Source organism: Coptis chinensis, chromosome 9, assembly GCF_015680905.1.
Source record: "Coptis chinensis isolate HL-2020 chromosome 9, ASM1568090v1, whole genome shotgun sequence".
NCBI classification, from domain to species: Eukaryota; Viridiplantae; Streptophyta; class Magnoliopsida; order Ranunculales; family Ranunculaceae; genus Coptis; species Coptis chinensis.
The window spans coordinates 22638388-22652636 of record NC_141464.1 but is presented as its reverse complement, the minus strand read 5'-3'; the positions used below and the strand labels follow the sequence as shown (position 1 = coordinate 22652636).

The 14249-nt window shown below is 34.2% G+C and overlaps 1 protein-coding gene and 1 long non-coding RNA gene across 4 annotated transcripts; one reads left to right on the top strand and one right to left on the bottom strand.

The window, feature by feature from the left end:
* Positions 1-308: 308 nt before the first annotated feature.
* LOC147475229 (uncharacterized) lies at positions 309-2386 on the bottom strand. Of its 3 annotated transcripts, none has more exons than XR_015208574.1 (4): positions 2208-2386; positions 2003-2096; positions 1627-1746; positions 309-1085 (listed from the first exon to the last, which is right to left on the bottom strand). It is a non-coding gene; the product is annotated as an uncharacterized LOC147475229 (long non-coding RNA). The 3 variants fall into 3 exon arrangements; XR_015208573.1 differs by having other exon boundaries at positions 309-1067; XR_015208572.1 differs by lacking the exon at positions 309-1085 and having other exon boundaries at positions 1229-1746.
* A 4993-nt stretch (positions 2387-7379) lies between these two features.
* LOC147475228 (uncharacterized) lies at positions 7380-11577 on the top strand. The gene is made up of 6 exons (XM_086583620.1): positions 7380-8411; positions 8685-8763; positions 10150-10325; positions 10705-10768; positions 10878-10938; positions 11228-11577. Exons 1-5 carry the CDS (start codon positions 8253-8255, stop codon positions 10892-10894), a joined length of 495 nt encoding a protein of 164 aa, XP_086439746.1. The 5' UTR covers positions 7380-8252; the 3' UTR covers positions 10895-10938; positions 11228-11577.
* The last annotated feature ends 2672 nt before the right edge of the window (positions 11578-14249 follow it).

Below are 14249 nucleotides of genomic sequence, written 5' to 3'. Positions count from 1 at the left end.
CGATATATCTCATGGCATCTACTTTCTTAACCACTGAACTACCTTCACCAACATATCGCCACAGGAGAGCATCAAGAACTGTCCGCTTGCGCTGCTCTGGGGGACCACTGCAAATGGGAGAAAGAAGAGCACATAACATGCCCAAGTCCACCTTACTTGATTCCCAACTATTCAATACAGATAGAATTCTCTTGTTAATAGCTTTTACAGCCCCTTGAAGCGTTTCAGGCTTCAAAAATGAAGCAGATTATGAGGATTGCCTCCAAAGTCGCGGACTCCGGACATATTTCTCAAGGCCAACGGTACCCCTAGAATAAACTTACGATCTTAGTTTCTAAATTCCTTCTTAACCATGTTAATTTTTTCTAAGAAACTCCTTCCCATAAAAAATGAACAACTAACAAAACCACTTCGATATCCGACACAGACTAACAGCTAGCTATGAACATGTTGAAAGCCTTCACCACTACACTATCACCAAATACCTAAAATGACCCCATAGATATCAGTAAATCACACTTCAACAATGTTCACCTAAAAAACAACATAAATCCTAACCAAAACAACTGACCTCACAGATTTGAGAAACATACACAAAAATAAAAAATAATGAAAAAAAACACCCAAAAGAATCCCAGAAGTTCCAGTTATCAAAAAATTAAAATTCGATATGGAAATATTCCTGGTGATTTGAGTAGTCCTCACGATGATCGTGTTCGTGGGAGTAGGATTTAATGTATGTATTTTCTCCTCTTTCTTAATGCAACTGATTCACCAACTCATCCACATCCAAATCTACAACCGGTCAGAAAAAGACATTAATCCAAAACGATGGAAGTTTGAAATCAATTAGTAGTTCGAAATCCATTTGCACCTAGATGTCGATTAGGCATTAATTAATCAATGCTACTTTAGAGGCTTCACTCAAACTCACGGAATGGACTAAATCCACTATCTCCAAATAACACTGCATAAGCTTGAGTCCGGTAAGTCTTGAACATTGTCTGAAGAGAACTATGGCAACATGAAATGCTTCGGTGAACAACTCATGCTGGCTAAACCTGCAACTTCAATCATCATAGAAACTGAAATCCAATGATTATAGGGATACAGCAACAAATTCATAACAAAATGTATAGAATTTTGCTTAGATCGCTTATACATACATTTTGTTTTTTTATTAGCAAATATATTTTAGTAGATAGTTGGAACTAAAAGCAGCTAGCTAACAGTTGACACACTCAAAAAATAAGAGTTGCAATTATTATCAACCTAATTTAAATTAAGTTTCTGTAAAGAACTGGCATGTATATGCACAAAAGAAGGGACACTAAGAAAGCAATAACACTTTTTGTTATCACTCTTAGTAAACTGTATAATAACATAATGTTAAGATATGAGCTACTAAAGCAATGACGACAAAGCTATTCAGCTTTGATTCACTTGATGGTATTAACCTGCCTTCTTCTAAGGGCTTGAGGGTTATGTAGGTATCTATGCTGCAAGATCAACAAATCAAAATTGAGCACTTCACACTTGGAGCATCATCTCCAGCAAATCTAGCCTGCCATTTTAAACCTATATGACACTATAGGTATAAGAATAGACATTGTAAAAGGTGCATACCCAATGCCATCAAGTAGAGGAAAGTGTGATGACAATTCTGGTGCGATAATAATATCACTTGAAGCTATAATGGCCTTGTTTGTCCCTGGCCATAGATTGTAAACTGGAGTTCCCAATAACCTTCGATATGACAGATATTTCAGTAAGATTGGGGGCAGTTTCAAAAAGTTTTAAAAGGAATAAGGAGAAAATGGAAAGTTAATCAATGTAAATTTTCTTAAACTAAGCCTCAATACTATGTGCTTCGAAGAGTGTATCTCCACTAACCAGTTCACCTAGATTCATGAATTCACACAATAATTGATTCAAATCATCCAGTTTAATACCAACTGGTGCTCTTTTAACAAAAATATTGCTTTCGTATTAAACTTCTTACCGAATATGCACCCAACAGACCACATATCAGTCACTATCGTATAATCTTTGAAATCTAGGAGCAATTCAGGAGCTCTATACGGTGTTGTGCAAACCTGCAACCACGGTTATGCGTAATCTTGTTAACAAATGATAAAAATTAAAGTTCAATCATAAACATTGTTCTTTCGAAGTAGGCAAATCAATCCAAACTTTAACATACATACATTAAGCGTATACGCCTCTGTTGGAATGATAAATTGCCGACTTTGTCCAAAGTTTAACCTCCCAATCCTTCAAATTAATCAAAATTTTATCAAGTTTCAAACCCCTGCTAGTTAAGGATCTCCGCAGCAGTAGCAATGGCACCTCCTGCAATGGCATCCATAACAACTTTGTCTCTGCTACTATTTGTGCCTACAAATATAATTGCCCCAGTTAACGCACCTCCAAGCATTGCAATCTTCTGCAAGACCTCAAAAATGATTGAAATGAATGACACCACCACTAAATTAATTGTTGGATTCAAGCTTGATTCTTACCCAAGAAAATGAAGAAGGAATATTATACTACTGATCAAATATTATTACGTACAATCCTGCTAAAGAAAATGAATAGCTGTAATATCTGAATGCATAAATACAATAATCCTGCGGAATATCATGACATTGGCAGTAATAAATAATATTGTTATTCATGAATAGCTAAACAAAAACCCCAAAACTGGGAGAGCACACTTGGCTCCCCTTTCTGGTCTCTCATAGTCTTGAGCCAAAACCAATTTCGTTTTCCAAAGAATGTACTTTATAGATAGCGGGACCACGAAAAAGCATACTAAAGTATGAAATCCATAACAATAAGCAAAGACTAAAACAGAGTTAGGCGTGACCATTGTATACATAAGTAGTTGTCCGGACAGAAAAATTAAGTAATGGTGCGAAACAACACAATGACGATCTGATTGAGAGTAGAGATTACCCAATCTCTGGTGCCACGTATCCTCTCCATTCCATATTCCATACAGATAAAAGTTACGCATATCATAACAAACGGATAAAAAAAAAACAGGTGTGCGTAAGAACTTCACATACAGTTTCTAAACATAAGCTAGAAATAGTGGAACAGTACATATTAACTCACCAAAAATATGTTAGCTAGAAGAAAGAGAAAGAAGGTGTGAAAGAAAATCTAAGAAATACCTTTTCCCAACCTTCTTACTAACACCTAATATGTTTTTCCTCATGAAGAAGTTTGTCGATCTTGAGTCGTCTGGGCCCCAGGGTAGCCGGCCAAAACCTAAATGAAGAAAATTTGGAAACAACTCAACAATACAAAAATTAAAAGAACACAGGGCTATCAGCAATAGCCATGCACAACATATCCACTGTGTCCCTGCACTTAATAGCTTAAGATTAACTTGTAAGCATACATCACCTTTTCAGGGCCTTTCATTTATATTTTGGACAAAATTTGCCACCTCTTCGTCAAGGTTTGTTGGGCAATCAGTTGCTTCATTTTTTCTTGTTCGAGTACTCTTAGAATATCCGCATTTTAGTCTCCCTTAATGTCACCTGCTTTTCAGTTTCAACGACGCCAGTTAGATCACCATTCAATCTGTTAAACCCAACACGGAAAGAAAGATCTTTGAGAAATCCATCACACAATAAGTCAAACTATTCATTTCACTGATGCAACACTCTGGATGGAAGCCACCTGCTAATTCTACAATCCCTTCCAAGCTTAGTATGGATTTATTAGAAGAAAAAAAAAATCGAGCTAGAGATGGACAAATGGTGGTTTTTATTCAAATACAAAATAATTACACAACAATTATCCTAAATAGTATGTCTTCATAACGTATTGAGAAACTTAAACAATAATAAGAAATTAATGGACACATATCAAGACTCACCAAAAAAACAAACCCACCCTTATTTTTATTTTTTCGATACGGTGTTAGGTGAGCGATAGGGTAAACCCGCCAGTTCATTTGATAATTTTTGCCAGTAAATGGACACCTTTTGGTTTTTGCTAAAAAAAAATGAAATATGTTGATCATTGGTGTTTTTGATTGCTGGAAAGTGTAGTATACCAAAATCTTATCCGTGCTGGTTTTGGAGAAGACCCTACATCCTATTTTCCTTTCTCTGTCTTGATGATCATTATAACTTTGGAGCTTATTATTTAACGGTATAGTGATCAGAAATGACTCAATGTCTAGCTACTTTCTATAATAAAGAAAGGAATGTGGAAACACAAGCTTACATTCTCATGCGAATTTTCTACCTTTTCAAAAGCATCATATGACTTATGAGCATGACAGCTCCCTTCCTTGAAGCTGCCGCAGACCCCTTGGGGAGTTCCCAAGCTAGCAAACTTTATAGACGAAATTTTCTGCCCAGGAGAACACCTTAAATGAGCTTTGGGCCTTAATGGCCGGTTGATTGTTCCGAGACTTCGCCTCGATAACTTAACAACGTCGGTTGCAATTCAAATATATCAGCACAAACGCTGTCAACGGTTCGGCTAACCAAAGAAATTCCATTTGGGTCACCGCCCCATTCTTCAAATATGATTAAAAGGTTACCGCTTGGATTCAACCATGAGGGGGGGACATGATACCTGCATCGAACATAAAAGATTGATTAGGTAACATTGATTAACATAAATTATGTAATTAGGAAAGGTCACCTTTGCCTCACCATCTCTGGGAGGCTGGAGAGATTCTTAAACAATAGTTACATGCTCAAAAGGAAAAAAATATTTTACCTTTTGAAAAAATCAAATGGCAACAAAGAGAGTCTTTTTCAATAATCAAATCGCCATTATTTGAGAGAGAGAGAGAGAGAGAGAGAGAGGGGCGCATATGAAGAAGAGAAAGATAGATATAGGAGAGAATGGAAAAGAATTGGTTCGTATTCTCTGATTAGACTTTTCATTTTCTTAACCTCTTATTAAATAACCCAATTATTGCTAATTAAATGAAATTTATTGTAAAGCGTACAATTCAGAATGGCGTGGATTTGGTTTTATAATATACTCCCACATGAAAAGACTGATTAGCCCTATTTGAAGGTGTTAAACAATTGTTTTATTTAAGGACAATATCGGTACTGAAAATTTATAAACACATAAAAAGACAAAGTAGTCCTCATTAATAAATAGCTAGGCATCTGATTTTATTATTCATCAAGGGTATTATGCGTCAGAAAAAGTGTCGGATGAATTTAAGAGGCCACGATCATTATAGATATACTAGTAGTAGAGATAGGTATTGATAACAGTAATAATATGCTATTGTAAGTTTGGAACTTTATAATTATGTATACTAACTGAGCAACTTTCCTTAGATTGTTTCAATATTTTTTTCCCCTTTTCTTATATAAGTAAACTTGTTAAAAGGCCATGCATTCAAAAAGATTCAGAACAAACACAAACTTAAAAATGATCAGTGTAAGCCTAAAGCTCAAAACTGGTCAATGTAGTACCAACTTACGTGTAAAGAAATCGCCGGGTAGAAGATGGACTATTATAGAGGAAGCATTAAACTAAAAAAATCCTACGGTCATGTTCACGCAAGAGCTAAGTGAATACATTAATATAAATTAAATGAGAACAGACATGTGAAAAACAAAAGACTTCAATCGCATGTTCGAAACAGAGTATTTTAATGATTAACTTGCCTTGTCTGTTAATCTTAGCTTCCTCTCAATCCTTTTGAAAACGTAACCTCATGTTTGGCAGAAGGTTCAAGGAGGGAATCAACAGGGGCATTGGCGACCATGGTTGTAGCACCAGAAGGTGGCCACTGTATTTTCCTCTGTTCAAGTAACTGATCATGTATACAGGAGTGCGAGAGAACATCTTTATTCCCTACTCCATAGCTTTCCTTCTGAAAAATAGAAAGAGTGGATAATCAATATACACCAACAATAGAAGTTTAAGAAAGATCAAAACAATAATAGGAAAGCTAAAAAAATGGGTGGAAAAGAAGATATAGGGAGATAAGCAATAAGTTACAGGAAAATCTCTTACGCGCCTTCTTTGGTCGGTACTTGGATCATGTGCAAAACGCTTGATCACCGATCCTAATTGAATGATACCTATTAACTCTCCCTTCATCCCTTTCAAACTTTAGTCCTTCACTCCTTTGTATCCCTATCATTTGTTTGTTTGGATGCAATACACATTTTGTAGTAGAATTGGTTGGGACCTATATCTGCTAGCTGTTATAGATTGTGAAATAGTAAAACTAAATTGGAAACAACAGTAGGAAGTTTTTTTTTTCTCAGCCTAACTTCACGAACGTCGTATAATTAACAAAAATCAACTTTTCAACAAAGGCATCAACTTATTGAATAAAGCCACTAACCTACATTGATCTCATTCATTGCTCTTTTCACATGCTCATCAGGTTTAATATCCACGATAAGAATCTGAACTATTTCATATCCGTAATGCATCATTTCCTGTAACACCAAAATAAATAAGAAAATTTCTACTATTGATAACTATGGATTGAAAATCAGTAAAAGGTAAAAACAGGTTTTTTTAATAATGTGTCACATTTATTTGTTATTGAAACAAGGATACCTGGAAACAAAGAGTCCTTGCTGCAGAATTTTGGTGTTCGCTTGATAACATATGATCTTCCTGGATTTGGCGAGAGTGACCCTCATCCCAATAGAAAGCTTAACACGTCAGCCCTGGATATGTTGCATCTAACAAATGACCGAAGGCAAAGAACAGAATAAGCATAATAAAAATCAAAACTTTGGTTTATTTCTTTGACTTTAGATATGAAAATTAATGGGTTTGAAAACTTGAAACTTTCATAATGTTGGTAAGGTTATTGCAATAGTTTGATTTACTTGATGAATGGAGGGCTTGAAGGGATGACCTTAATTTAATTTTGGAAGAAGAATAAGAGAGACGGTTTGAAGAGATGATTTTTTTTTTTTTTGAGTTGGAGTGTTTTGTACAGTTGAAAAGAGAGTATGGAAAGAGGGGTTTTGTTTTTTATCTATTTTGGGTTACGAACAATTAAAATCGGCAAAAAATGGTGTAGATTTATTTTTTTAATGCCGAATTATTGTAAAATCTGATGTGTTAGGCAGACAAAAAAAGAAGACTGACGTGGATCACTGGGAGCATTCTGAATTACTCAATATTCATGATTTTTTATGGTCGTTTTATTCTATTTCAATTATACTTAAAAAAAATTCGTATTTAATACACAAATAATTTGCAAATTTACTAACAAGAGGCCAGGTCCCAATGCCCCTCCCGTCCTCCCCATGTAACTTCTCAGCCTCTCATTAACAAAATCACAGTCACAAATTTTTGCAAATTGTAGCAACTTTAACCCTGAAATTGATTCCTTAGGAGTTCAGAGGAACATTCTAAGCGGACAATTTAGTGGTCCTTCCTACAAGAGAGATAATCCTGTTGAATCTTCTACAAAGATAATGAGATGTACACCACGTGGCAAATAATTGAACACTAGTACAGCATGCGGCGACCTTCAGTAGCACTTGATGTCTATATTCTCATGTTCTCGCATGCTATCACGTGATAGTTCTTCACTCACCTCATCCATTCTTCTTGGACTCAACCAACAGAAACCACTCCACCATCCAAATATATTTCACATCCATTCTACACCCTATGATCATAATATGATGGTCCAAATTCTGTTCATACTTCATAGGTCCCACTTAATCTTCAAACTTTATGATGACATGTTAGATGGAGAATAATGTGAGAAGAGGAACAAGATGAAGACCCTACACATTTGACCAGACAACAAGATAACTTGATAACTGGATAAGGATGTTTTTGTTTTTCCCATATAAGAGCAAATTGAAGAAGGAAAAAATAAATACTTCCACTAAAAGAAAAATAAGCAAGACACTTGGCAAACAAGGAGAACAGATTTAGTGGATTCACAAAATGGCAAATTGGTGGAAGATATGATATGGAGACGCACGTGTCAGCTTGTCTTTTTGAGCTTATAAAAATAGATACCTTTCATTTCATTTTCTGTTGAGACACAAGATCTTCACGTGCTTTACTTGGCTTTCTGTTTTTGCTGCTACTGCAAATCTTATCTGGTTTTAAGTAGAGAGCTGTGTTTTTTTCACTAGTTCGTTGTTATTACTGAGTTAGTTGTCGGTGGTTATTTGAAGAAAAATCAAAAGAGGTAGTTTTGTTTGTTGGGCACTTTTCTGTTGAGTGTTCTGTTGTTGTAGAGATACGTGACAGGGAAAGAAATGGAAGGTGGCAAAAAACCAACTGCTTCTTCTTCTTCTTCTTCAACTAGTTCTTCAATATCTAATGAGCTTTTTGGACCAAAGGGTGGTTCTTCTTCTTCTTCAAAGAATAACTCTTCAACTGGGATTTTCGACTCTGTTTTCGCACACCCATCAATGGTACTCTTGAACAAATGATTCTTTTTTCTAGGGAGTTTTTGCTACTTTTTGTCTTTGATCATACATTCTGTTACTGGGTTGTTGATTGATTATGTTATTTTCGTGTGTTATGTTATTTGATTGGTTGTTTTGATGAGAAAATGATAACTTGGACTATATTTTGCTGTTTAGTTAGTTCTGTTATTATTTGAGTTGAACTTTACACCGTAGAAACTAAAAAGAACTATAGTTGAATCCATTTTTTTTTTTCTGTTATGTGTCTTTGGGTTTCAGTATTCACGCTCTGAGGTGATTGGGTCATGGAGAAAGCAGGATTCAGGGAATCAGGGGTGGAACAAACAAGATTCTACAGGTTTGCGAATCTTAGGCAGTTTTTTTTTTTTTTTTGAAATAGCTAGGGGTTACGGATGCCCCAACCTTTTATATACTCAAGAACGCAAGTACAGTTTTCCTTCCTTATCCCCTTTGATCAGTACATTGAGTTTTTGATCCATGGGGGGAATAAAGAACAAAATATCATTACACAAGGACCTATTAACTTTTGATAAATAATCAGCCACCTGATTTCCTTCTCTAAAAATATGCTTAAAGATTACTTCCTCAAAATTCGCTCTCGCAGCCCATATTTGTGCCACCAAGTTTCTACAGTACCACGGTGGTTCCTCCGTCTTGTTCATAATGTGGATCACTCTCAAAGAATCTGACTGGACTTCAACTCTCTGTACGTTTAGTTCCCTCGCACCTTCAAGCCCTTTCTGGACCCCCAGCAGCTCCTGGTATAAAACTGACAGTCTTGTTGAACTTCCACTATATGCAAGTCGAACCTCTCCATTACAATCTCTCAAAGCTCCTCCATAACCTGCTCTCCCACCCTGCAGAGACCCATCAGAGTTAAGAGTAGGGATATCCTTATCTGATTTCTGCCATCGCACCCACTTCTCCTCCTTATGTTTGAACTTAGCTCCAATACCCAAATTCAGCAACAACGCTCTCAGTACTGCATCCTCTTTCACCGTCTCCAGTTTCTTCCCCAAGTAGATTTTCATTCTATTCAGCGCTCGGGAACTGACAGCATCAGAAGTTCTATACCGTTGCTTCTTCAATCTCCAGTTCCTCTCATTCCATATTGCCTGAACTGCCGCACATATCAGCGCCCTTATAACTTCGGTTGTACTTAGGCAGTTAATTGGCCTAGTAATGGCTAGTGGTAAAAAATGGTATTTAATTATATACATTCATATTTATGAAATATGATTCTTTGACAACATTGAAACAGAAGATCATGTGTATTGATTTGAATTGATGTTAATGTAGCATGAGATTGTATTTATGTTTGTCGGAATCTCGTTCTTCAAATTTCTATGAAAACTGAAGCCTGTAAGACAGGTCTCGCTAATCGCAGTCTTCGCTCTTCGGTACTAGTAAACGAAAATAGTCATTTATATGTACACTCATTCACATGCGGTGGATATGTATCAATTACCAATTAAGTCATTTAGAGAAATATTATCAATTCGTATGTTGTACTTGCATGGACGAATATGGGCTTGTGGTAAATAGGTTTAGTATGTTCCGTTCAGTACTCCGTTGTCCTCGTATGCTATACAAAGAGGTGGTAAAATTCCAATTTAAGCAACCCTATTTCAGAATAACTTGTTTTAAGTATTTGTAATGGTCTGGTAAAGTTTTATGCAAGTCAAGAAATCCTCCACCGTCTGAAGTTGTATGTCTGGTTCAGGAAATGCTTCACAGACCACTGCGGGTCAGGGGCAAAATGCATCAAACAGAGGCCGAAGTTCCATTTTCCAAGACGAGAGGGTTGAACCACATTATCTTAGCTCGTCTATTTTCTATGGAGCTCAAGACGTCTATTCTAATCAATCAACTACTCGGTCATCTGTACCAGCTCAAACTGTGAGTATATATATAACATTGATATGTTTATGCAGATCGTCACTAAATAATTTAGCTAACCTGAGAGGGGAGGGTTCTTGACATATACCGTCTGGGGTCATAGGCATTGGCTTAAGCGGTTAAGGGTTCTTGATTGATAAGATGATAAAACAAGCCTAAAAATGACCCCGGGCTTGGCCCTAGAATGAATGAGCACAAGCAGCTGGTTCCTTTTAATTCCAGCCCTGCATGAAAGACAATCTACTGGCTTTTGTGTTCTGGGTTCATTCTGACTGACATAGAGGAGAAGTTTCATATAGATCATTCTTTGTAATTGCAAGGAGAATAACTCTTCATTAAATAGGTATATTCTAATATTCATTATTCTGTGGTTCACCAGTACAAGAAAGATGGTGAAAATGATGATCCAGATGGAAGTGCCTCGAGAGGAAATTGGTGGCAAGGTATATACATATATTGTAGACGATGATAAAATAGCATTATCTTCACCAAAAGTTTGACTTGGGAAGAAATATTATAACGTAATGAAGTCTTTGATTTCTCTTTCGACAGGATCCCTGTATTACTAGGTCTTGTCGACCAATCCTTTTGGACTATAGGATCAGACGATAAGGTATTTTAATTATCTTAAAGCAATTTCTAGCTAGCTCTCTTTTTTCCCGTAATACCGTTTTGACTTTTCATGCATACACTACTTTTACTTTATTCCTTCCTGTTGAACAAGGATATGATCTGAAGTTTTCATGTACCACTTTCAACGAAGTTAAGAACTGAACAATCCATATCCAAGTTATTAGTATAGCTAAGAAAAGCATATCCTACATTCCTTTAAGATTCTGTATATGCACCTTGGCCTTTTTGGAGACTTATACATTAATTGCTTTCGATTGGTTTCTTTACAGGGACTTCATGAAGGGTCTTTGTATTTGAAGATAGGTGGTATACAGTGGGGCAGTATTGACAGATTTTGCTGTGGATCGTATTTTGTTGGTTCTACCAGTGAAATAGGAGTTGCTACTAGTGAATATGCTTAGTCAGTGATATATGTTTAGTGGTTTCCGGTAGAAACTTGAACTATGAATTGAAGTTAGCTCATCTTAAGTGAACCAATCGATCTTCTGTAATTAATGTCATGTAATAAGCTGGCTATTATTAGCTATAGACAGATGTATCCTTGGAGACTCATCTCCATTTTCATGTCATTGGGTTACATCTGCATATGTTAAAATCACAATTATTCGCCTGGATCAAATTATGGTGTACACTTAAAACCAGTATATATATATAGATATACAGGGCCGATTTTAGAAGTACATATTTATTTTAAGTTAAAATAAGTACATAATTAACGTAATACTTTGTGGATATAATATATTTATCATAAAGATCATTTCTATAAAATTTCAGTTAATTTGGAAATCTCTAATCTAGATAAAAATTGATGTCATTTTTAAGAAGAAATTTAACAGTTCAAAAATATCGAGATTTTGTGATTATATTTTATCTAGGTTAGAGGTTTTTAAATAAACTAAAATTTTGTAGAAATGATTTTTATGGTGAATATATCATATCTACAAAAAATTACGTTTTAATTCATTGTCTAGGTGAAGTTTTAGTTACATACTTATTTTTTAAATGTATGTACTTCTAATATCAATCTTATATATATATATATATATATATTGATTTTGAAATAGCCACAAAAGATAGGTCTAGCACAGGTGCTTGAATATTATAGTGTAGTGTTCAAAAGTACATTTTTAATCTTTTTATTCTTTAAGACTCGGTACGTTCTTAAAGTCAATGGTGATCGTATTTAGTCTGGAGCACTGCTGTATCTTTATATATATATAATAACAGTCCATTTTCAAGCTTTCTAGGGTTGTTTTGCAAAATCAGGACTAAATTTTATTCTTTCTAAGTTACCTATCTTACATTATCTATCTTTTAGGAAATAAACTCTAAAGTAGGAGATAAAATAGGAAACAAATATTTATGTTTATTCTTAAATATATATTATAGCTATACCCTCATAGAGACTCCAGTTTTTCCTAAACTCGAGGCTAAATTTTATTCCTTCTAAGTTACCTATTTTACATTACCTATCTTTTAGGAAATAAACTATAAAGTAGGAGATAAAATAGGAAACAAATATTTATCTTTATCCTTAAATATATATTATAACTATACCCTCATAGAGACTCCAGTTCAGGACTAAATTTTATTCTTTCTAAGTTATATATCTTATATTACCTATCTTTTAGGAAATAAAATCTAAAGTATGACATAAAATAGGAAACAAATATTTATCTTTATCCTTAGATATATATTATAGCTATATCCTCATAGAGACTTCAGTTTTTCCTAAACTCTATTACTAAATATAAAAAAGTAGGATATCTACTATCTATATACTAAAGCAAAGACCTTTAAAAGAGGATTTTCTCTCTCCTATGTGGCACTCTAATATGAGAGTTAGCCTTTTCTCTATCATATGTGTCACTTTAATATGAAAGATAGTATTTTTCTAATAGCTTATAATCTCACGTACATTGAACCTCTTTGGACAGTTTGAGTGTATTTCTAATTCTTATATTTAGAGAGTTTGAGTGTATTTTCAATTTTTATATATTTGATCAAATAAAAAAAATTTGCTAAAAAATAGGTGATTTGTAGAAAGTAATTTCCTATTACGAATCAAACACTTTTAGTGTTCACATTCTTATATATTTGATCAAATAAAAAATATTGCTAAAAAATAGATGATTTGTATAAACTAATTCCCTATTACAAATCATAAAATTTTAGTGTCTATGATAAAGCACCGACTTATTTCAAATATATCATTAACACGGCCTCAAAACATAGTTAAAACAATTATACAAAAAATAACATCACAAAATATATAATAGAAAATGAAAAAAAAAAATAACGGCAAAGCAATAATGACAAATATTTTAAAAAATATATAATACTGATTGAAACTAGCGTAAAAAAACAATTAATGGGGAACTGAAAACTGGATGCAAATGCATCAAACTAACCTCAAATAATATTTAACAGGAAATCGAAAACTGGATGCAAATGCAAGCATTAAACTAATCTTAAAAAGTAATTAGTAGAAAATCGAAATATGTATTAAACTAATCTTAAAAAGTAATTAATAAAAAATCGGAATATGGATAGAACTACATTAAACTAACCTCAAAGAATAATTAACATAAAATTAAAACTTGGATGCAAATATATCAAACTAACATAAAAAATTAATTGTCGGAAAATCAGAAATTGGATGCAAATGCATTGAGCTAACCCTCAAAGATTAAATTAACGGAAAATCAGAAACTGGATACAACTACATTGAACTAACCTCAAAGAAAAATTAATTATAAATTGGAAATATAATGCAAATGCGTGGAACTAATCTTAAAAAATAATTAACGGGAAATTGGAAACCGGATGCAATTACACTTAACTAATCTCAAAAAATAAACTGGATGCAAAACCTCAAGAAATAATTAACGGGAAATCGGAAACTGAATGCAAACTCATTGAACTAACCTCAAACAACAATTAATGGGAAATCGGAAACTAGATGAAAATGCAACTTTATCAAATAATAAAAGAGAAATCCGAAACTGGATGCAAATGCATTAAACTAATCTCACAGAATAATTAACGGAAAATCAGAAACTAGATACAAATGCATTGAACTGACCTCAAATAATATAACAATTAACAACAAGAAATTGGATGCTGGATGCAAATGTATTGAACTAACCGAAAAGAATAATTAACGAGAAATCAGAAACTAGATGCAACTGCATTGAACTGATCTCAAAAAATAACTAACGGGAATTAAATTAGATGCAACTGCATTGAACTAACCTCAAAATATAAATAACAGAAAATCAGAAACTGGAT